Source organism: Mauremys reevesii, linkage group 25 (assembly GCF_016161935.1).
Source record: "Mauremys reevesii isolate NIE-2019 linkage group 25, ASM1616193v1, whole genome shotgun sequence".
Lineage (NCBI taxonomy): Eukaryota > Metazoa > Chordata > Testudines > Geoemydidae > Mauremys > Mauremys reevesii.
The window spans coordinates 13045993-13066793 of record NC_052647.1 but is presented as its reverse complement, the minus strand read 5'-3'; the positions used below and the strand labels follow the sequence as shown (position 1 = coordinate 13066793).

Here is a 20801-nt window from a genome sequence, read left to right as displayed (position 1 = left end):
TGTGGGGCAGGCATGGGGTAGCGGTGGGGGGTTCTGGCGATTCAGAGTTGTGGGGCAGGCATGGGGCAGTGGTGGGGGCTTGCGGGGGCTCAGAGGTGTGGGGCAGGTGTGGGGCAGGCGTGGGGCAGCGCTGGGGGGTTCTGGCAGCTCAGAGGCGTGGGGCAGGCGTGGGGCGCAGGGGCAGAGAGAGGCGCCAGGCACTGCGGTTACATACAGGTTCGTTTATCGTACAGTATCCGTGCTGGCACCACACGGCTGGATGCAGTGACATGGGTAAGAACAGACATGGGGGGCCCGGTGAGGGGGGGCAAGGTCTGGGTCTCTCACCCCCACCCCCCAGTGCTGCCCTCGGGCTCCACCCCGAGGGGCCTTGTGTGGGGGGTGCCGGATCCTTGCCCCCATTACCACTGGGGGTGGGTCCTTGGTACCCTGGCTCCAGAGGCTCCAGCTTCACCCTCGTGCCGAGGGGCCGGGATCGATACCCCACTGGGGAGGCCAAGGGGGGTGTCCGGAGCCCCACCCTGAGCCCCAGGCGTCTCCGTGGGGGCGTCAGCTCTCAGCCCCTCCCAGCCCCGGGCGGACGTAGGCTCTTTAGCAGCAGGGTGGGCTGCCCAGGCCTCTCCCTGCTGGGGGGCACCTGCCCTGCTCTGTTCAATGGGGCAGGGCCTGGATCCCCCAATCGGGCCCCTTGCCTGGGCGTCCTGGAGTCTCGGGGGGGCTGCTTTGCCCCAGGGCCCCTCCCGCCCAGCTGGGCATTCTGGGGGGGCTGCTCGGCCTAGAGACATGTCCAGTGCGTTGCTAACAGAGGCTCCGAGGGGGGCATCATAGCACCACGGGGGGCTCAGTCCGTGCCCTGCTCCCTGCTCAGGCCACAAAGAGGTGCCCGCCCGCCCGCCCCACAGCACTGGCCCCAGGGGGGGCCTGCAGCATTAATAGGGCTGGGCGTCCCGCGGGGCTCCCTGGGCTCGGGCTGGGGGGGCCAGCGGCAGGGGCCAGGGCGTGAGTCTGAGTCCTGAGTGCGCCCGGGAGACAGCGAGGAGGGGGCACCTGTGGGGGGGTCAGCGTGGCCCTGGGAGCCGCCCCCCCGGCAGTCCAGAGCAGCTCCCCAGAGATCTCTGCCCCATGGGGGGCAGCCTGGCCCCGGGAGCGTCCCTGGGGGGGCTCCAGCCGGCGCCCTCAGCCCGTGAAGCAGACGGGGCCCAACTCGAAGCCGAATTTCTGGTTGGCGGCTCCGAAGTCCGGCACGGCCACGTCGGTCAGGGGCAGCTGCTCCGGGCGGGACGATCTCACCTCCAGCACCGTGCGCGCCTGGCCCTGGCGCAGCTGCAGAGAGACGGCAGCGTCAGGGCTGGGGAGGGGCCAGCAGCCTGGGGGAGGGGCCTTGCCCTGGGGGAGGAGCCAGCAGCCTGGGGGAGGAGCCAGCAGCCTGGGGGAGGAGCCAGCAGCCAGGGGGAGGGGCAGCCTTGCCCTGCGGGAGGGGCCAGCAGCCAGGGGGGAGGAGCCAGCAGCCCAGGGGGAGGGGCAGCCTTGGGGGCTGCCACTGAGCCATGGCCAGAGGGACCATCCAGAAATTACTGCAGCCCCTTGAGACCCCTCCCTGTAGGGGGCACAGGATTCCCCAGGGCCCAGGCTGGAGAGGCTCCCCCACGGGAACGGCACGGCCAGGCCGGAAGGTGCCTTGCCAGGTCACTCAGTCCCAATCCCAGGGCTGTGGGCTGTGGGGCAGGAACTGTGGGGCAGGCGGGGGGGATCTGTGGGGTGGGATCCGTGGATCGGGCTGGGGGTAGGATCTGTGGTGCGGGATCCGTGGATCGGGCCGGGGGGATCCGTGGGGCAGGCAGGGGGTGGGATCCATGGGGCAGGCAGGGGTGGGATCCTTGGGGCAGGATCTGTGGATCAGGCAGGGGATCCGTGGGGCAGGCAGGGGTGGGATCCGTGGGGCGGGATCCGTGGGTCGGGCAGGGGATCCGTGGGGCAGGCGGGGCAGGATCCGTGGACTGGGCAGAGGATCCGTGGGGCAGGCGGGGGGGGATCCGTGGGGCAGGATCCGTGGGGCAGGCGGGGGGGATCCGTGGGGGGGGCGGAGTGGATCCGTGGGGCGGGATCCGTGGGGCAGGCAGGGGGTGGGATCCGTGGGGCAGGCGGGGGGATCCGTGGGGCAGGATCCGTGGATCCGTGGGGCAGGCAGGGGGGATCCGTGGGGCGGGCCGGGCCGGCTCACCTGGCAGCCGTCGTGCAGGGCGTGGACGGGGGCCGCGGGGTGGTTGGGCCCCAGCTCCTGCCCGTCGGCCCCCCGGAAGCGCAGGGCCAGGGCGTAGCTGGCGGCCCCGGCGTGGAACCAGGCGGCCGAGTCCTGGCAGCTGAGCGTGAAGCTCTGGCGGGCGCCGGCGCTGAGCAGCCGCAGGAAGGTGAGTTGAGTCACGCCCAGCGGGTTCCCGTCCGCGTCCACGTAGGAGAACTGGGGGGGGGAGAACCGGGCACACGGCCTTAGCCAGGGACCCCCCCAGCTGCCCCCCACCTCCTCCCCTCCAGCCCCCCCAGTGCCCTGCGACCCCCCCAACCCCCCCAGATACGCCAGGCCCAGCCCCCCCGGCCCCGTCCTACCTTCCTGCCCCTCCTGAAGGTGCTGTACCAGCTCCCCGGCGTCTCCTTGCTCCAGGCAGCCGGTCGGACCTGGGGGGCGAGAGGGGACGGAGCTCTGCCAGTGCCCCTCACTCCCGACCCGCAGCCCCTGCCAGCCCAGCCCTGCCCCCACCGCTGCCGGGGCCCCGCACACCCGACCCGCAGCCCCTGCTAGCCCAGCCCTGCCCCCAGCTCTGCCGGTGCCCCTCACTCCCGACCCACAGCCCCTGCTAGCCCAGCCCTGCCCCCAGCTCTGCCAGTGCCCCTCACGCCCGCCCCCCCGCCCCCGCCAGCCCAGCCCTGCCCCCCCAGCTCTGCTGGTGCCCCTCACTCCCGACCCGCAGCCCCTGATAGCCCAGCCCTGGGCTCCCCCAGCTCTGCCGGTGCCCCTCACTCCCGAACCGCAGCCCCTGCTAGCCCAGCCCTGCCCCCCAGCTCTGCCAGTGCCCCTCACTCCCGACACGCAGCCCCTGCCAGCCCAGCCCTGCCCCCAGCTCTGCCAGTGCCCCTCACTCCCGACACGCAGCCCCTGCCAGCCCAGCCCTGCCCCCCAGCTCTGCCCGTGCCCCTCACACCCCACCCGCAGCCCCAGCTAGCCCCGCCCAGCCCCTAGCTCTGCCGGTGCCCCTCACTCCCGACCCGCAGCCCCTGCTAGCCCAGCCCTGCCCCCAGCTCTGCCGGTGCCCCTCACTCCCGACCCGCAGCCCCTGCCCGCCCAGCCCTGCCCCCCTCAGCTCTGCCAGTGCCCCTCACTCCCAACCCGCAGCCCCTGCTAGCCCGGCCCTGGGCTCCCCCCAGCTCTGCCGGTGCCCCTCACTCCCGACCCGCAGCCCCTGCTAGCCCCGCCCTGCCCCCCCAGCTCTGCCGGTGCCCCTCACTCCCGACCCGCAGCCCCTGATAGCCCAGCCCTGCCCCCCAGCTCTGCCGGTGCCCCTCACTCCCGACCCGCAGCCCCTGCTAGCCCAGCCCTGCCCCAAGCTCTGCCGGTGCCCCTCATTCCCGACCCGCAGCCCCTGCTACCCCGGCCCTGCCCCGAGCTCTGCCGGTGCCCCTCACTCCCGACCCGCAGCCCCTGCTAGCCCAGCCCTGCCCCCCAGCTCTGCCGGTGCCCCTCACTCCCGACCCGCAGCCCCTGATAGCCCAGCCCTGCCCCCAGCTCTGCCGGTGCCCCTCACTCCCGACCCGCAGCCCCTGCGAGCCCAGCCCTGCCCCCCAGCTCTGCCGGTGCCCCTCACTCCCGACCCACAGCCCCTGCCAGCCCAGCCCAGCCCCCCCGCTCTGCCGGTGCCCCTCACTCCCGACCCGCAGCCGCTGCCAGCCCCGCCCTGCCCCCAAGCTCTGCCGGTGCCCCTCACTCCCCACCCGCAGCCCCTGCCAGCCCAGCCCTGCCCCCCCCAGCTCTGCCGGTGCCCCTCACTCCCGACCCGCAGCCCCTGCCAGCCCAGCCCTGCCCCCCAGCTCTGCCGGTGCCCCTCACTCCCGACCCGCAGCCGCTGCCAGCCCAGCCCTGCCCCCCCAAGCTCTGCCGGTGCCCCACACAACCGACCCGCAGCCCCTGCCCCCCAGCCCGGCCCCCCCCCCACTCACACTCTGGAATCTCTTATCTGGGAACAGGCAGGTCTCGCCACCCGCGGTGAAGTTGCAGAAAACCTGGAAGGCGTCTCCAGCGCAGCCCTGGTTGGGGTCGATCCAGTACTCGCCTGGGGGAGGGGAGAGGTTGGGGGGCAGCCACAGGCGCCTTCCCCAGGCTGGTCCCTGCGAACCCCGGCCGCCTACCCCTCGCCTGAGGGGCAGCCCCGTCTCACCCTCTGGCGTGGGCATGGCACAGACCCCCCCTTCCCCAGCACCCACGCCAGCCAGCCAGCCAGCCGGACTCCGGGGTCCCCAGCCCCCCAGGGTCCCGGCGGGGGCTCACCGTCAGGGAAGTGGGGGTGACACAGCTGCAGCTCCTTGCAGACGCGGGCTGGGCTCTCGGGGGTGCCCAGGGGGCGTCTCAGCTGCTCGACCTCGGTGCGCAGGGAGCTGAGCGAGGCGAACACCTCCTCCAGCCCCTCGGGCACGGCGCCGGGGGGCCCCGCCAGGTCCCTCTGCTCCGCCTCCGCCTCGCGGCGCCTCTTCCGGCCCCCCTCCACGGGCAGCGGCTCCCGCGGCTCCGCCGGGCGGCCCTGGGGCCGAGACGCAGGGGTGAGGGGCCTCTGGGACGGACAAACGGGATCCCACCCCCATGCCCAGGCTTGGGGGCCCCTGCCCCCCATTGCCCCCCGGCCCCTGCTTCCCCCCAGCTCCCGCTGCCCTCTGCGGCCCCCCAGCTCCCTGCGGCCCCCCAGCTCCCGCTGCCCCCCAGCTCCCTGCTGCCCCCTGCGGCCCCCCAGCTCCCCGCTGCCCCAGCGGCCCCCCCGCTCCCTGCTGCCCCCAGCTCCCGCTGCCCCTGCGGCCCCCCAGCTCCCTGCTGCCCCCTGCGGCCCCCCAGCTCCCTGCGGCCCCCAGCTCCCGCTGCCCCCTGCGGCCCCCCAGCTCCCTGCGGCCCCCCAGCACTCACCGGTGGCCCTGGGGGCCCTGGGGGTCCTGTGTCTCCTCGGGGGCCCAGGGCTCCCTGCAGAGGAAGGGCAGAGGGTCAGAGCATGGAGCCGGCCAGCCAGAAACGCCTGCAGCCCCCTCCCCTCCCCTCCCCCACAGCCTCCCCATCGCCCCTGCGGCCCCCTCCTCTCCCCACAGCCTCCCATCGCCCCCTGCAGCCCCTCCTCCCCACAGCCTCCCCATCGCCCCCTGCAGCCCCCTCCTCCCCACAGCCTCCCCATCGCCCCCTGCAGTCCCCTCCTCCCCATCGCCCCCCTGCAGTCCCCTCCCCTCCCCATCGCCCCCCTGCAGCAGGGCTCGCACCTGCAGCCCCCAGACCTTGGCTCCGAAGAGCTCACATGGGTCGGGAGCCAGGGCTCTGTGGGGAGGGGGATCTGGTGGCTCAGCTCCCATGCAGGGACCCTCTCCTGCTGTGGTCTGGGGGCTGCCCCCTCTCGCTCCCCGCCCCTCCTGGAGCCTCAGTCCCTGCCCTGGGTACTCACCGGCGACCCCTTGGAGCCCTTCTGGCCCAGCGGCCCCTGTGGAGAGAATGGGAGGGGTGAGCGACGGGGGTGCTGGGGGGTCCCGGCGCCAGGGCCGGGGTGGGGGCCGTTCTCCAGGGGTCTCTGGGTGGCACTGGGGGTCTCCAGCCCCCCCTGGGGCAGGCAGACGGACAGGCCGGGGGCGCCCTGCTGGGGGTGGGTGCGTGTGCCCAGGCCTGGGGTGCGGAGGGGGCGGGCGAGGGGGTGACGAACTGGGACTGTTCTTAATGTTTCCTCTGAAGACTGTGTGTGCCTCAGTTTCCCCTACGGATTTCTCAAGTCTCTAGGGGGGGTGGTTGCTGCAGAGCAAAGGGCCCGGGTGCATCAATGGCCGACACGCGGTCTGGCCGGGCCCTTCCCCCTGCCAGGGGAGGCTAAAGGAGAACAAAGAGCTCAGGTGACCTCCTGGCCCGGGAAAGAGGAGGGGCTGCTGGGGGGTGTCAGTTTGGGGCTGGCTGGGGACCAGGAGTGGGGGCAGATGTGGGGCTCTGGCCTCCCTGCCCCCCTCCTGCCCCCAGAGGGACCTAACCGAGGGGTCCTGTTGTCTGTGCCGGCAAGACCTGGCCTGGCCTGTGTCCTGTCGGCTAATAACCCTGCTGTGTGACTGGCTGGCGGAGAGTCCTGGGGGATCGCAGGGAGCCGGGGGTGCGGGACCTTGTGCCCCCCACACTCCGTGACAGAGGGGCCCCGGGGCGCGGAGGGGGCGGGCGAGAGGCCCCGGGGTGCGGAGGGGGCGGGCGAGGGGCCCCGGGGTGCGGGGCGGCGAGAGGCCCCGGGCGCAGGGGCGGGCGAGGGACCTTGGGGTGGAGGGGCGGGCGAGAGGTCCCGGGCGTGGAGGGGCGGGTGAGGGCCCCTGGGGGCGGAGGGGGCGGGCCCAGCGCCCGTGTGATACTCACCGCAAGCCCAGGGGATCCAGGGGGGCCCGGGGGGCCAATGGGGCCGGCAGAGCCCTGCGGGGAAAGGGACGTGTCAGCTCCGCTCCCCGTGACCAGACGCTGATCGACGGCCCTGGGGGCCCCACTGCTGACAGTGCAGAGCCAGACGTGTGTCCCTAGCGTGGGGAGAGGGGGGGGCACACGCAGCCCCCCATCCTGCCTGAGCCCCCACCCACACGCAGCCCCACCTCACACGCAGCCCCCATCCTGCCTGAGCCCCCACCTCACACGCAGCCCCACCTCACACGCAGCCCCCATCCTGCCTGAGCCCCCACCCACACGCAGCCCCCCATCCTGCCTGAGCCCCCCACCCACACGCAGCCCCCCCACCTCACACGCAGCCCCCCCATCCTGCCTGAGCCCCCCACCCACACGCAGCCCCCCCACCTCACACGCAGCCCCCCATCCTGCCTCAGCCCCCCACCCACCTGCCCCAGCCCCACATACTCACAGCCTCTCCTTTGGGCCCTGGGGCCCCCTGGTTGCCAGGCAGCCCCTGGTCGCCCTTCTCCCCCATCTCCCCTGGGGGGCCGATGAGCCCGATGAGCCCGGCATGACCCTGGGGGGGCAGAGGGTTTAGCTGGGGGGGGGCTGTCCCACAGAGCTGGGGGGGCTGTCCTGCGGGACCCCGCTCTCAGCAGGGGTGTGAACACGGGGTGCCGAAGTGGGAATGTTCTTAATGTTTTCTCTGAACACTGTGTGTGCCTCAGTTTCCCCATGTACTGCTGGGGGGATACGGGTGTGTGACCCTGCAGAGACCCCCACGGGGCAGGTGTAAGTACCCTCGGCACAGGCAGTGGGGGCCAGACTGTAACCTGACAACCCATCCCCCCCCCCCCCCGGTGTTGGGACCAAAGAGACCAGGCGAGGGCGGTTATGGGGCGGGGGGAGTCGGAGGCCAGGCAGCTGGAGGCTGCTCAGTCTCCTGATTTGGGACGGGTGGGGGGGCAGGACTCAGGATCCCCCCCTCCCCCAAACTGGACGTTTTGCTGAGTCCCGGCTCCCTGGGCTGCCGGGTTCTGTGCCCGCCTGTGCCCCACGCAGGGCCGGCTCCAGACCCCCGCGCGCCAAGCGCGCGCTTGGGGCGGGGTCCCGCGGGGGGACGGCAGGCGGCCCCGGGGGACGTCCCGCAGACGGGCCTGCGGATGCTCCACCGGAGCCGTGGGACCAGCGGCCCCTCCGCAGGCGCGTCTGCGGGACGTCCCCCGGAGCCGTGGGACCGGCGGCCCCTCCGCAGGCGCGTCTGCGGGACGTCCCCCAGAGCCGTGGGACCAGCAGCCCCTCCGCAGACGGGCCTGCGGGACGTCCCCCGGAGCCGCGGGACCGGCGACCGCCAGAGCGCCCCCCACGGCGCGCCGCCCCTGGCCCCAGGCAGGCTGGGAGTGGGGGCAGGGCCCTGTGGTCCCTGGGGTCCCGCCATGGGGTGAGCGAGCGAGCGCTCTGAGTGGGACCCGAGGGGACCGTGCCCGAGCGCCCAGCCTGGCCCCTCAACGCAGGGGCAACACATTAAAATAAACAAACGAACGGCCCCAGCTGGAGGCGCCCCCCCCCCACCCCCACGACTTGAGCCCAGGAGTCCGGCCCCCCCCCGGGGCGCTGGCAGCTCCCGACCCCCCCAGCCCCCCAGCGAGGGCAGCGCTGGCTGTGGGGCTGGCAGCAGCGGCCCCAGCACAGGCCCCATGCGGGGCGGTGGGGGGGGGGAGCTCACAACTGGGGGCAGATCCCAGGAGCAAGGGGGGGCTCTGAGTGTGGGGGGGCAATTCCTGGGCCTGCAGGGGACTGGGGGGAGGGGTCATGCCAGGCAGCAAGGGGAGGGGGAGGGCTGAGCAGGGAGGGGGAGGGGCCGGCCCCCCATGGGGCCCCACTCACCTTGTCACCCTTGTAGCCGGGGTCTCCCTTGAGGCCGGGCAAACCTGGGGGGCCCTGTGACAGACAAGAGGCCATTACCCTCCGTGCCCCAGCCCTGCCCCCCAGCCCTGCCCCTGGAGTCACTCACCGTGGGGCCCGGCGGCCCTGCCTGCCCTGGGGCCCCCAGCAGGCCCTGCTCCCCCTGGGGAGGAAACACAGTGATGAGAGAACAACGGGGGGGAGGAGACATGGCTCCCCCAAACCGACCCCCCCAGCCCCAGGGTGAGTCCCTGACCCCCCGCCAGAGCCAGATGGGGTCACCCCACCTGCCAAGCGCCCCCCGATTCTCGTATCCGGCTCTCCTGGCCTGCCCCCACTCACCCCCACCCGCCCAGCCCCCTGCTGCCCGCCCCCTCGCTCACCCCCACCTGCCCAGCCCCTGCTGCCCGCCCCCTCGCTCACCCCCACCTGCCCAGCCCCCTGCCGCCCGCCCCCCCTCGCTCAACCCCACTCGCCCAGCCCCCTGCCACCCGCCCCCCTCGCTCACCCGCACCCGCCCAGCCCCCTGCTGCCCGCCCCCTCGCTCATCTGCCCTGCTCCTCCCACCCCCCATCGTGCCCCACCCAGGCTGGCACTCACGGCTGCACCGGGGATCCCGCGCAGACCTTCTGAGCCAGGCCGGCCAGGGGGGCCCTGCACCCCCACAGGGCCCATCTTCCCGGGGGGGCCCTCTGTGCCAGGCTCTCCCTGGGCAGGGGGAGAAAGGGCCGCGTCAGAGCCCGGGCACCAGGCAGGGATCCCCGTCTCACTGCCTCCCGGGCGGGGGGGGCGTGTGTGAATCGAGTTGTGGGGGTCTCAGCCCATCCCCAGGGGCAGGTGTCCCGAGCACACAGACCCCCAGACCCCCCACCCAGGCCCCTGGCTGCCGGCTCAGCACAGCCCCAGAGGCAGCTCCGCTCTCACGGGGGGAGGACGGGGGGGACAAGGCCTGGCAGCACCGGCGACGAGGCACCAGAAGGGCTGGGGGGCTGGAGGGGTCCCCTTACCTTGGCGCCCTTCTCGCCCGGCCGACCCTCGCGCCCGGCTGGCCCCACCGCACCCTGCACAGAGAGAAGGCGAGTGAGTCACCCCCATCCCTGACCCCATTAGCCTGTCCCCCAATCCCCCCATCCCTGACCCCATTGGGGCCCTCCCCAATCCCCTCCTCCTGATCCCAATAGCCCCCAGACTCTGACCCCATTAGCCTGTCCCGCAATCCATGACCCCACTGGGCCCCTCCCCCCAGATCCTGACCCCATTAGCCTGTCCCCCAATCCGTGACCCCACTGGGCCTCTCCTCCCAGATCCCTGACCCCATTGGGCCCCTCCCCCAAGAGCCATGACCCCACTGGCAGCCCCTACTCACCCTCTTCCCTGGGGGACCGGGGGGACCCGGTTCCCCAGAAGCGCCTGCTGGGCCCTGCACACAAACCACGTGGTCAGTAGGAGCCTTGGGGCTGGCAGTAGGGGGCCCCACACTCCCAGGGGTCTCTCTGTTAGGGGTGCCGGGCACCCAGAGGTCCCCCCCCATCGCCCAGGGGTCTCTCTGTTAGGGGTGCCGGGCACCCAGGGGTCCCCCCCATTGCCCAGGGGTCTCTCTGTTAGGGGTGCTGGGCACCCAGAGGTCCCCCCCATCGCCCAGGGGTCTCTCTGTTAGGGGTGCTGGGCACCCAGAGGACCCCCCCATCGCCCAGGGGTCTCTGTGTTAGGGGTCCCAGGCACCCAGAGGTCCCCCCCATCGCCCAGGGGTCTCTCTGTTAGGGGTGCCGGGCACCCAGAGGTCCCCCCCCATCGCACAGGGGTCTCTCTGTTAGGGGTGCTAGGCACCCAGAGGTCCCCCCCATCACCCAGGGGTCTCTCTGTTAGGGGTGCCGGGCACCCAGAGGACCCCCCCATCGCCCAGGGGTCTCTCCGTTAGGGGTGCTGGGCACCCAGAGGTCCCCCCCATCGCCCAGGGGTCTCTCTGTTAGGGGTGCTAGGCACCCAGAGGACCCCCCCATCGCCCAGGGGTCTCTCTGTTAGGGGTGCCGGGCACCCAGAGGACCCCACCATCGCCCAGGGGTCTCTCTGTTAGGGGTGCTAGGCACCCAGAGGTCCCGCCCATCGCTCAGGGGTCTCTCTGTTAGGGGTGCTAGGCACCCAGAGGTCCCCCCCATCGCCCAGGGGTCTCTCTGTTAGGGGTGCCGGGCACCCAGAGGACCCCCCCATCGCCCAGGGGTCTCTCTGTTAGGGGTGCCGGGCACCCAGAGGTCCCCCCCCATCGCCCAGGGGTCTCTCTGTTAGGGGTGCCGGGCACCCAGAGGTCCCCCCCATCACCCAGGGGTCTCTCCGTTAGGGGTGCCGGGCACCCAGAGGACCCCCCCATCGCCCAGGGGTCTCTCCGTTAGGGGTGCCGGGCACCCAGAGGTCCCCCCCCATCCCCCAGGGGTCTCTCTGTTAGGGGTGCTGGGCACCCAGAGGTCCCCCCCATCGCCCAGGGGTCTCTCCGTTAGGGGTGCTGGGCACCCAGAGGACCCCCCCATCGCCCAGGGGTCTCTCCGTTAGGGGTGCTGGGCACCCTCTGGACTTTGCACTGTGGCAGAGGGTGGAAAGGGTTACGCGGTGCAGGAGAGGGGAGGTGCGCGCGTCTGGACAGGACATAGACCCCTTGCAGCCACAGCCAGAGGGAGATTCTCCTGGCCTTGCGCAGGGACGCTGAGAGCCCAGGAGGGCAGGTGAGAGGCTGGGCCCATCTCGTCCGACTCCAGCCCGGCCAGAGACCTGCAGCCACCCAGGCGGACTGACGCGTTGCCAGCACTGGAGGAGCCGCCCGGCCCCTGGGACGGGCCCAGGGGCTAATCACGCTCCCGGGTAAGTCTCATTTGCAGCCTGAATGTCTGGCTGCCCCCGCCAGCCTGGAGCGTGTTCAGGGGGGGAGCCCCGTGTAAATACCCACCCGGCGCTGATCGTCACCCCTCACCCTTCTGTTCAGCTGCATCAGCGGCTGGTCACCACCTGGTCCCGGGGCAGCCCAGGCTCCGGCACCCGGGCGGATCCTGTTCTGCACACGGCCCCGAGGCTGGACCGGCCTCGCAGAGCCAGGGTGCCCCAGCCTGGCCGTCTTGGTGCCACAAACACATCGAGCTCTTGGCATCTCTCCCTCTAGGGCAGCTTCTCCGACCCCCTCCAGTTTATCAACCTCCTGCCTGAATCCAAGGCCTACGACAGGAGCCGTCTGTTCGAGCCAGGCCGGAGACGCGACGGGCATCTCGCGACAGGTCCTCATTTCATCAGCTACAGAAAACACCTGCCCTCGGCCATGCCCTAACGGCCAGCGAGCCACCCGGCCCCGAACCCATCACTGACAACAGCTGAGAGCCAGATACAACTCGGCTCCTTCAGAACGGCCAGACCAGGTCAGACCCAGGGTCCATCCAGCCCAGTGTCCTGTCGGCCGACAGGGGCCAGCGCCAGGTGCCCCCGAGGGAGTGACCAGAACAGGGAATCAGCAAGTGACCCGTCCCCTGCCGCCCATTCCCAGCTGCTGGCAAACAGAGGCATCAGCCCTGGCTAATAGCCATGGATGGACCTGTCCTGCATGAGCTTATCTAGCTCTTCTTTGAACTCTGATATAGTCTTGGCCTTCACAATTGTGACAAACTGGGGGATTTTCCTGTGTTTTCCTTGGTTTTCCAGGGGGTTGCAGGCAGAGGGGTGGGACTCAGTGTCCCCGGGTGTTACTGGTTTAACGAGGGGAGGGGAGAGGGAGTTTGTTGGGACACAGGACCGGAGAGGGACTCGGGACCCCGGCCGATGGCCTGGAGGATGGAGACCCCAGCGACTGGTGACCTGGTGACCCGGAGACCCAGCTCGGGAGTCGCAGCCGGTTCTGGCCAGTGGGGGACAATGGGCTGCGGGGAGAGGACCCCGGTGACCTGCCCAGCCAGAGGGGCCAGAGGGGGGCTGAGAGGAGGGGAGACCCAGGCCTGCCTGTTTCCCTGGAGAGAAGCCAATGGACAGAGGGGGCTTGGGGCTGGGGATGTCGGAGGCCCAGCTGGGGAGCAGGGGGCTCGGGGCTGGAGCGGGGGGGCAGGCAGAGCCCCCCTGGCTGCAGGGAGACTGGGATGTGCTGGGCTGAGAGAGGCCAGGCCTGAGGCCCGGAGAGTTTCCTGTGCTGTGTTCAACTTTCAATAAACCCTCCTGTTTTATGCTGGCTGAGAGTCACTCCGGTCTAGAGAGCAGGGTTGCATCAACCCTTTGGGGGGTGAGGAGGCCTGGGGGGTGCAGAGGGAGGGGACTCCCTGAGGGGCCCACGGCAGAGACAGACGTGCTGAGGCTCAGAGAGGTGCGGCTCCAGGAGGTGGAGGGGCCTGACCCCGAGAGAGAGGGGACCCCCGAGAAGGGCTGTCGCACTGAAAGGGGCACCCCCTCCCCACGGACCGCATGGGGCCACGAGTGGGCACGATCTGTGAGTCCGTGACAATATCCTCTGGCAGTGAGTTCCACAGGTGGACTGCACGTTGTGTGAAGAAATGCTGCCTTGTGTTTGTTTTAAACTCGCTGCCTGTTCATTTCATTTGGAGGCCCCTGGTTCTTGTGTTATGAGGAGTAAATAACACTTCTCCCTATTTACTTTCTCCACCCCAGACGTGATTTTATAGACCTCCACCATATCCCCCCTTACTCGTCTCTTTTCCAAGCTGAACAGTCTCAGTCATTTTAATCTCTCCTCATATGGAAGCTGATCCATACTGGGGCGACCAGAAGTGCCCGCAGTATTCGGGTGTGGGCGTCCCGTGGGTTTATATAGAGGCAATAGGATATTTTCTGTCTTATTATCTGTCCCTCTGCTAACAGTTCCCAACGCCCTGCTCGTTTCTGTGCCTGATGCTGCGCACTGCGTGGACGTTTTTAGAGAACTCCGGGATCTCGCCCTGGGGGCAGCTGACGTTCACTCTGAACACAAAGAAACTCCACGACGTGGTGGCCCATGGCAGGGCGGGGCTGGGGGGCTGGGTGACCGTGGGCAGGTGACTGGTTTGTGTCCTTCAGGCCGGCTGGCGCAGGGACCCAGACAGGACAGGGTGGAGCGGGCTCAGAAGACATCCAACCTTCAGCCCCTGGCTGGCCCCACTCACCCGCCTCCCCTGCCCTGCTTTGTCCCTGCGGGTTCGTCTTTCCTTTCCCTGCTCTCCGCCCTGGCCTCGCAAACAGCACAAGGTCCGGCCTCGCACAGGCAGAGCTACAGCTGAGATGCTCCATACAAGTCATGTCCCAAACGTAGACGTGTTTTCTCTTCCCTGCTCCCCACCCCAGCAGCCAGCCTGTGTCCCTCCTAGACAAGCCAGCGGGAGAGCCGGGCTGCTGACGGCTCAGAGGTGGGGGGGTCGGGGGCCTGACCCCAGTGAGAGGGAGCATCACCCTCACCAGGGCACTGAGGGGGATTCCTCCCGGGGCCGTTTGGAGCCGAGAGCCGGGGCCGCCAACCGGGGGCCGTCCCGGGGCCGGGGGCTAAGGAGCCCGTCTCTGCTTGGGGAACGCGGCCGGGGGCCGCTGCCAGTCCTGGCTGAGTCCCTGCAGAGGGGCCAGGGCTGGGTCAGGCGTGGGGCTCAGCCGGACCCCCGGGGCAGAGCTCCGGGCGGGCAGCAGGAGGGCTGGAGCCCAGAGGCTCAGCCTCGGAGGCGGTGAGACGCGTGGCCAGGCCTGCGGGCAGAGCGGGTCCCCCGGGGGCTCTGGCAGGCCGAGGGGCTCCTGCCAGGGGGCTGGAAAGCCGGGGCTCAGCGCAGAGCCAGGGATCTGTGACACCATCCCCCCATCACTTGTTGGCCCCTCTGTTAGGGGGCCCGGGGCCTCTCCCTCAGGGGCTCTGGGTGCTGCTTCCAGCCCGTGGTAGGAGACGGTGCCCGTGCAGCGTGGGCCTCCCCGCCTCCATTGCTGCCATCACTCACCGGCATGCCGGGGTCCCCGCCGTCACCCTTCTCCCCAGGGGCTCCGTCCAGGCCCTGCGCACATGGGACGGGTTAGTGCCCTGGCCCAGCCAGAGTCACCCCCCCACTGGCAATCAAGGGGCTGCCCCAGGCTCAGCACTGCCCCCGTCCTGGGAACAGAGCCAAGGAGAGAACCCAGGAGTCCTGGCTCCAGCCCCCACACCCCACCCCACCCACTAGCCCCCACTCCCCTCCCAGAGCTGGGGATAGAACCCAGGAGTCCTGGACAGACCCCACCCCCCAGGGCCTGGCTGGACTGGGCTGATGCTGCCACGTGCTGGGGCAGCCCCTTGAACTCCCCTGCCCCCCTCATGTGGGGCAGCACAGCTGGGCCGCGGGGGCCGGGGGCCCAGTCGCTGTCTGCAGGCACATTCTGGGGGGACACAGGGGGCCCGGGCCTGTCAGGATGGGCTGGAGCCATGTGGGGCGAGCAGGGGTACTCACCGGCGCCCCGGGGTCTCCAGGGGGGCCTGGGTCGCCAGGGAAGCCGATGGGGCCCTGCAAGGAGAAAGGGTCCGTGAGCCACAGCCCGAGAGACCCCCCCAAGGCCTGGACACCAGGGGAGTGGGGGCAACTGGGGGCTGGGCGGGTGTGAGAGGAGGTGGGTGTGTTGGGAGGGGGACTGGGTGAGGGCAGGTGTCAGCAGTGAAGTCACGCCCCCGTTCCCCTTATTCCTGGCCCCACAAAGTACCCCCAGCCCGCTGGCCCCCTCCTGTGCCCCCCAGCCCGCTGGACCAAGCAGTGCCCTCCCCGCTGGACCCACACAGTGCCCCCCATGCTGTGACACCCCCCCCCCGCTGGCCCCATGGAGTGCCCCCCATGCTGTGACCCCCCCCCAGCCCCGCTGGCCCCATGCAGTGCCCCCATGCTGTGATACCCCCGCTGGCCCCACGCAGTGCCCCCACGCTGGCCCCATGCAGTGCCCCCATGCAGAGCCCCATGCTGTGACCCCCACGCTGGCCCCATGCAGAGCCCCCATGCTGTGACCCCCACGCTGGCCCCATGCAGTGCCCCATGCAGAGCCCCCCATGCTGTGACCCCCCCACGCTGGCCCCATGCAGTGCCCCCCCATGCAGTGCCCCCCCAGCCCTGCTGCACTCACCAGGTTGCCTTTGGCTCCGTCCTCTCCTGGGGGCCCCCTCTTGCCCGGGGCCCCAGCGGCGCCCGACGGCCCGGAATCCCCTTTCTCCCCCAGCTCCCCATTCGCGCCCTGCAGGGAGACACGGGCGTCAGGGCTGGCACTGGGGGGGCAGCGTCCCATGGAGTTTGCCCCACTGGCCCTGCTTCCCCCGCGTGGGGCCGGTGGACACAGGACAGTGAGGCGTTAACCCGTGGGCCGAGCTGCCGCAGGAGGGTGCTGGGCTGGACTCCCACAGGGCAGGGCCAGGCACCCTCAATTCGCTTCCAGCCCCCAGACCCCTCAGCACGCTGCCGGGAGGCCCCGGTCCCTGGTCCCAGAACTTACCGGCCGGCCCGGCTCCCCGGGTGCCCCGGGGTCTCCCGCCTCGCCCGGCTCCCCCTGCGCAAGGAGAGAAGAGCAGAGTGAGCCCCGCGCTCTGCCCCCTGCCTGGCCCAGCTGATGGGCCCGGCCCCGCCAGGCCGGGGAGGCAGGAAAGAGAAGGGGGGATTTCTGTGAAATGTATATGGAAACTATGAGTGACTCAGTTTCCCCACTTGCACTGTACTGCCCCCCCCCCCGAGTGTTCATTTTCCTTCGGGGGGGGAGAGGGGAGGGGGGCTGTGGCCCCACTGCAGGGTTCACTATGCAGAACTGCCCTGGAGAGTCCAGAGCTGGACAGGGGAGAGGGCTGGGCTGGGGGAGGGGGCCCTGTCCCGAGGAGGGGGGCTGGCACAGGGGACGGGGGTGTGCAGGGACATTGCTGGGAGGGGGCACGTAGCTGGCTCTGGGGGCGGAAGGTTCCCATGCACCCGTCCCAGCTGGGGTCCCAGCATCAGCTCCAGTGCCCCCCCACACACACTCACCTTGTCCCCGACGGCGCCTGGCTGACCCGTTCCACCTGGCATCCCCTGGGGGCCCTAGGGACAGGGGGTGGGGGGTGACACAGGGCCAGAAAGTGAATGAACTCGCCCCCTGACCTGCCCGACCGGGCTGGGAAACGCAGCCGCAGCGTCAGAGGCAGAAGGGAGCTGGGTGCTCAGGGCCTGGGGTGGCAGCGACAAGTCTCGGCTATCGCCAGAGCTCTGATTTTAGGAAGACACTCGAGGGAACAGTGTTATTGTCTGGGTCTCTCTGCAGTTGGGGTAACCCGCATCTGACCCCTTTCCTGGGTACATCCCCCTGGGCTCATGGCCAGGCCGGCTGGGAGAAGGAGAGTGAGGCCGATTGTTTCCTCAGGCCCAAAGGCGGCTGGAAATGTATAAAAACCCTGGGCCACGATCCTGCTTCATCTCCGAGCTGCTCTGGGTTCCAAGAGGGGGAAACCTTCAGCCATAAGGACTGAGACCCCCAGTCACTGGCTGGAGCCCCCTGCACATGGACATGGGACTCGAACCTCTGGATTCTTTGGCAACTACAAACTCATCATCACAAACTCCTTCCCCCACAGGGGCTGTGCCCTCCCAGGGAGTGGGGCTCGCTGTGCCTGCCCCCCAGACACCCCCTGCCCCTGGAATCGCCCCTCCCCGCCCCAGGGCAGGCGGCAGCACCCCCCCCCCCCGGAATGGACAGAGAACTCACTTCGCCGCCGGCAGGTCCCTGCGCCCCATGCGGCCCCGCAGCCCCGGGGGGGCCCTGCAGAGAGGGGAACGGACAGGCAGTTAGAGTCAGGGAGTACGGGGCACCCAACGGGCACAGTCACTCGGGGAAGGGCGGGAGGGGGATCTGAGGGGAGGCGGAGGGGCAGGGGAAGCTCTTCACACAGCGCACTGTCAACCTGTGGAACTCCTCGCCAGAGGAAGTTGTGAAGGCCAAGACTAGAACAGGGTTCAAAAAAGAACTAGATCAGTTCCTGGAGGGCAGGTCCATCAGTGGCTATTAGCCAGGCTGGGCGGGGATGGGTCCCCAGCCTCTGTTTGCCAGACACTGGGAATGGGCGACAGGGGCTGGGTCACTTGCTGATCCCCTGTTCTGGTCACTCCCCCTGGCGCACCTGGCACTGGCCCGTCGGCCGACAGGACGCTGGGCTGGGTGGACCCTGGGTCTGACCCAGTCTGGCCGCTCTTATGTTCTTATAGGAGCTGAGAGGAGGAGGGGGCGAGGGGGAGCTGAGGGGCGGGGGGAGCTCATACCATGGGGCCGACATCTCCGCTCTCACCCTTCTCGCCCTGCGGGCCCGGCATGCCCTGCGGAGAACCATACGGGGGGTTAACTGGGGGCGTAGGGGCTGCCTGACCCCTCCTGGGACAAGGCCCCCCCCAGCTCGCAGGCCTATTCCCAAACTGCTCTGCTGGCACCAACCCGCAGCCCCTGCCAGACCAGCCCTGGGCTCCCCCCCAGCTCTGCCGGTGCCCCTCACTCCTGACCTGCAGCCCCTGCTAGCCCAGCCCTGGGCTCCCTCCCTCACTCCCGACCCGCAGCCCCTGCTAGCCCAGCCCTGAGCTCCCTCCCTCCTGACCCGCAGCCCCTCCTAGCCCAGCCCTGGGCTCCCTCCCTCCCGACCCGCAGCCCCTCCTAGCCCAGCCCTGGGCTCCCTCCCTCACTCCCGACCTGCAGCCCCTGCTAGCCCAGCCCTGGGCTCCCCGCCAGCACTGCCGGTGCCCCTCACTCCCGCCCGCAGCCCCCACCAGCCCAGCCTAGCTCCCACCCACGCCCCGGTGCCCGTCTCTACCTGCAATCCAACAGGGCCGCTCAAGCCAGGGAATCCCTGCGTCCCCTCGTCTCCCTTCTGGCCAAACATCCCCTGCTGCCCGCGGCGGCCGGGCTCTCCGTCCACTCCCTGCAGGGCCAGAGGGGTTGGGGTCAGCGCCTGCCAGTGCAGAGACCTCCTGGGAGGCAGAGCTGGGGGTCACGCAGCTTGAGGGGGTCACGCAGCTCGTGGGGGGGCAGAGCTGGGGGTCACGCAGCCTGGGGGGGTCATGCAACTCATGGGGGGTCACGCAGCTCATGGAGGGGGTCACACAGCTCGGGGGGGCAGAGCTGGGGGTCACGCAGCCTGGGGGGGGTCACGCAGCTCGGGGGGGGGCAGAGCTGGGAATCACGCAGTTTGGAGGGTCACACAGCTGGGGGGGGGGGTCACGCAGCAGGACACTGGGGCAGGAGGGGTCTCCCGGGAGTGTCAGACACAGGCCCTGGGCACTAGTGGGGCACGGGGGGCAGGTGTGCGGGAGGCCGAGGGGAGCAGTTGGGAGGTGACTGGGCTGAGGGGCCCAGGGGGCCAGCTGGGCGCTCCCCAGATACTCACCGCGGAGCCGGGGTGCCCGATGGGTCCCTGGATACCGGTCGGTCCCGGTGGGCCCTGGTGGGAGAAGCAGATTTAGAGCTGGGGCAAAAGCAGCCTCTAAACCAGCCCCCCGCCCCCTTACCTGCCCCACTGTTCACCCCCCAGCATCTCCAGCCCCTTCCGAGTCCTCCACTACACTCCTCCCCTGTCTCCACCTGCCTCCTCCTCAGACCCCGTCCCACCCCCGGCTCACGCCGCGCCGGAGCTGGGTGCGAGGAGCCCGGTGGCAGGGCCCAGTCAGGGCCCCACAGTGACCCCCAGCACTGCCCCCAGTACTTACCGCCTCCCCCTTGTCCCCCTTGCTCCCTTTCTGTCCGGGGCCCCCCAGCTCCCCCTGCAAAGGCAAAGAGACCTTGATGAGACCTTCTGAGGATCCCGCGCCAGAGAACCCACCATCGCTGGGGGAACCATCCCCCACAAACCAGCCATCGCCATGGGAACCGTCACCAGGGAACCCGCCATCACTGGGGGAACCATCCCCCACAAACCAGCCATCGCCATGGGAACCGTCACCAGGGAACCCACCATTGCTGGGGGAACCATCCCCCACAAACCAGCCATCACCATGGGAACCGTCACCAGGGAACCCGCCATCGCTGGGGGAACCATCCCCCACAAACCAGCCATCGCCACAGGAACCGTTACCAGGGAACCCACCATCGCCGGGGGAACCATCCCCCACAAACCAGCCATCGCCACGGGAACCGTCACCAGGGAACCCGCCATCACCGGGGGAACCATCCCCCACAAACCAACCATCGCCACGGGAACCGTCACGAGGGAACCCACCACCGCTGGGGGAACCATCCCCCACAAACCAGCCATCGCCATGGGAACCGTCACCAGGGAACCCGCCATCACCGGGGGAACCATCCCCCACAAACCAGCCATCACCACGGGAACCGTCACTAGGGAACCCACCACCCCTGGGGGAACCATCTCCCAGAAACCAGCCATCGCCATGGGAACCGTCCCCATCGCCGGAGGAACCGTCGCTGGAGACCCCAGCTCGGCGCGATGCTCCATCCCACCTACCTTGTCGCCGTCCTCGCCTGCGGGGCCCAGGGGTCCGGCTGGGCCTGGCAGGCCCCTGGGCCCCTGGATCCCATCACGCCCGGCAGGGCCCATCGAGCCCCTCTCGCCCTGTGGGGCAGAAAAGGGAGCAACCAAAAGCAGGGTCAGTGGGGGGCCACACAGACCAACCTCCTCCCCCCAGGGTCCCCAGCCCACCCCACAGGGCAGAGACCAACCCCCTCCCCCCACCGCACCCCACGGGGCACAGACCGACCCCCTCCCCCCAGCCCACTCTATGGGGCAGAGACCGACCCCTCCCGCACCCCACGGGACAGAGACCAACCCCCTCCCTCCACCACACCCCACAGGGCAGAGACCGATCCCCTCCGCCCAGCCCACTCCATGGGGCAGAGACCGACCCCCTCCCGCATCCCACGGGACAGAGACAAACCCCTCCCCACCCCACCCCACGGGGCACAGACCCACCCCCTTCCCCCACACCACACCACGGGTCATAGACAAACCCCCTCCCCCCAGCCCACCCCACGGGGCAGAGACCAACCCCCCCGAAAGGTGCAGCCCCACTGCTGCACTCTCACTGCCCCCATCCAAGAGCCCCACGGGGGGGCGGGTGTCAAGGTTTAAGTGCAGCCCCGACAGGAGCGGCCAGCACTTACCTGGGCGCCTTTCTCCCCAGCGGGACCAGGGGGGCCCTGCTCCCCCCCATGGCCTGGCAGCCCGATGCCTCCAGCTGCCCCTGAGGGGCCTCGCTCGCCGGGGGAGCCCTGGGGAGAATTGCACATTGGCTGAGGGGTGCTGTGCCCCCAATTCCCCCATGGAAGTCCCCCCCCAACCCCACTGAGACCCTGCCCTGACAGC

General features: G+C 70.3%; 2 protein-coding genes across 3 annotated transcripts in view; both read right to left on the bottom strand.

Annotated features, from left to right (window-relative positions):
* Positions 1-209: 209 nt before the first annotated feature.
* On the bottom strand, positions 210-20699 carry LOC120390953 (collagen alpha-3(V) chain-like). Of its 2 annotated transcripts, XM_039514076.1 has the most exons (25): positions 20600-20699; positions 19944-20051; positions 19189-19242; positions 18870-18923; positions 18297-18404; positions 17758-17811; positions 17207-17260; positions 16492-16545; positions 15974-16027; positions 15611-15718; positions 14953-15006; positions 14470-14523; positions 9909-9962; positions 9550-9603; positions 9143-9250; positions 8652-8705; positions 8525-8578; positions 7107-7214; positions 5682-5717; positions 5162-5215; positions 4538-4787; positions 4210-4322; positions 2605-2673; positions 2222-2458; positions 210-1323 (listed from the first exon to the last, which is right to left on the bottom strand). In XM_039514076.1, the coding sequence occupies exons 2-25, from the start codon at positions 20034-20036 to the stop codon at positions 1177-1179; spliced, it is 2079 nt and encodes a 692-aa protein (XP_039370010.1). In that variant the 5' UTR covers positions 20037-20051; positions 20600-20699; the 3' UTR covers positions 210-1176. The 2 variants fall into 2 exon arrangements, with proteins under 2 accessions (XP_039370010.1, XP_039370011.1); XM_039514077.1 differs by lacking the exons at positions 14470-14523; positions 14953-15006; positions 15611-15718; ... (7 more) ...; positions 19944-20051; positions 20600-20699 and adding exons at positions 6617-6670; positions 11502-11877.
* Positions 20666-20801, bottom strand: part of LOC120390945 (collagen alpha-1(XI) chain-like) — a 34307-nt gene continuing 34171 nt past the window's right edge. The window contains exon 42 of the mRNA XM_039514046.1: positions 20666-20707. The gene's annotated coding sequence lies outside the window, so the exon portion shown is untranslated. The remainder of the gene's footprint in view (positions 20708-20801) is intronic.

What these genes read in the sequence shown, in the direction of transcription:
- LOC120390953 (XM_039514076.1), bottom strand. Translation starts at nt 20,036, where the DNA reads ATGGGCCCTGCCGGGCGTGATGGGATCCAGGGGCCCAGGGGCCTGCCA. An exon ending in CAGGCGAGGACGGCGACAAG is followed by an intron (nt 19,243 to 19,943) that starts GTAGGTGGGATG and finishes TTGCCTTTGCAG; the next exon opens with GGGGAGCTGGGGGGCCCCGG. An exon ending in ACGGAGCCAAAGGCAACCTG is followed by an intron (nt 15,007 to 15,610) that starts GTGAGTGCAGCA and finishes TTCTCCTTGCAG; the next exon opens with GGCCCCATCGGCTTCCCTGG.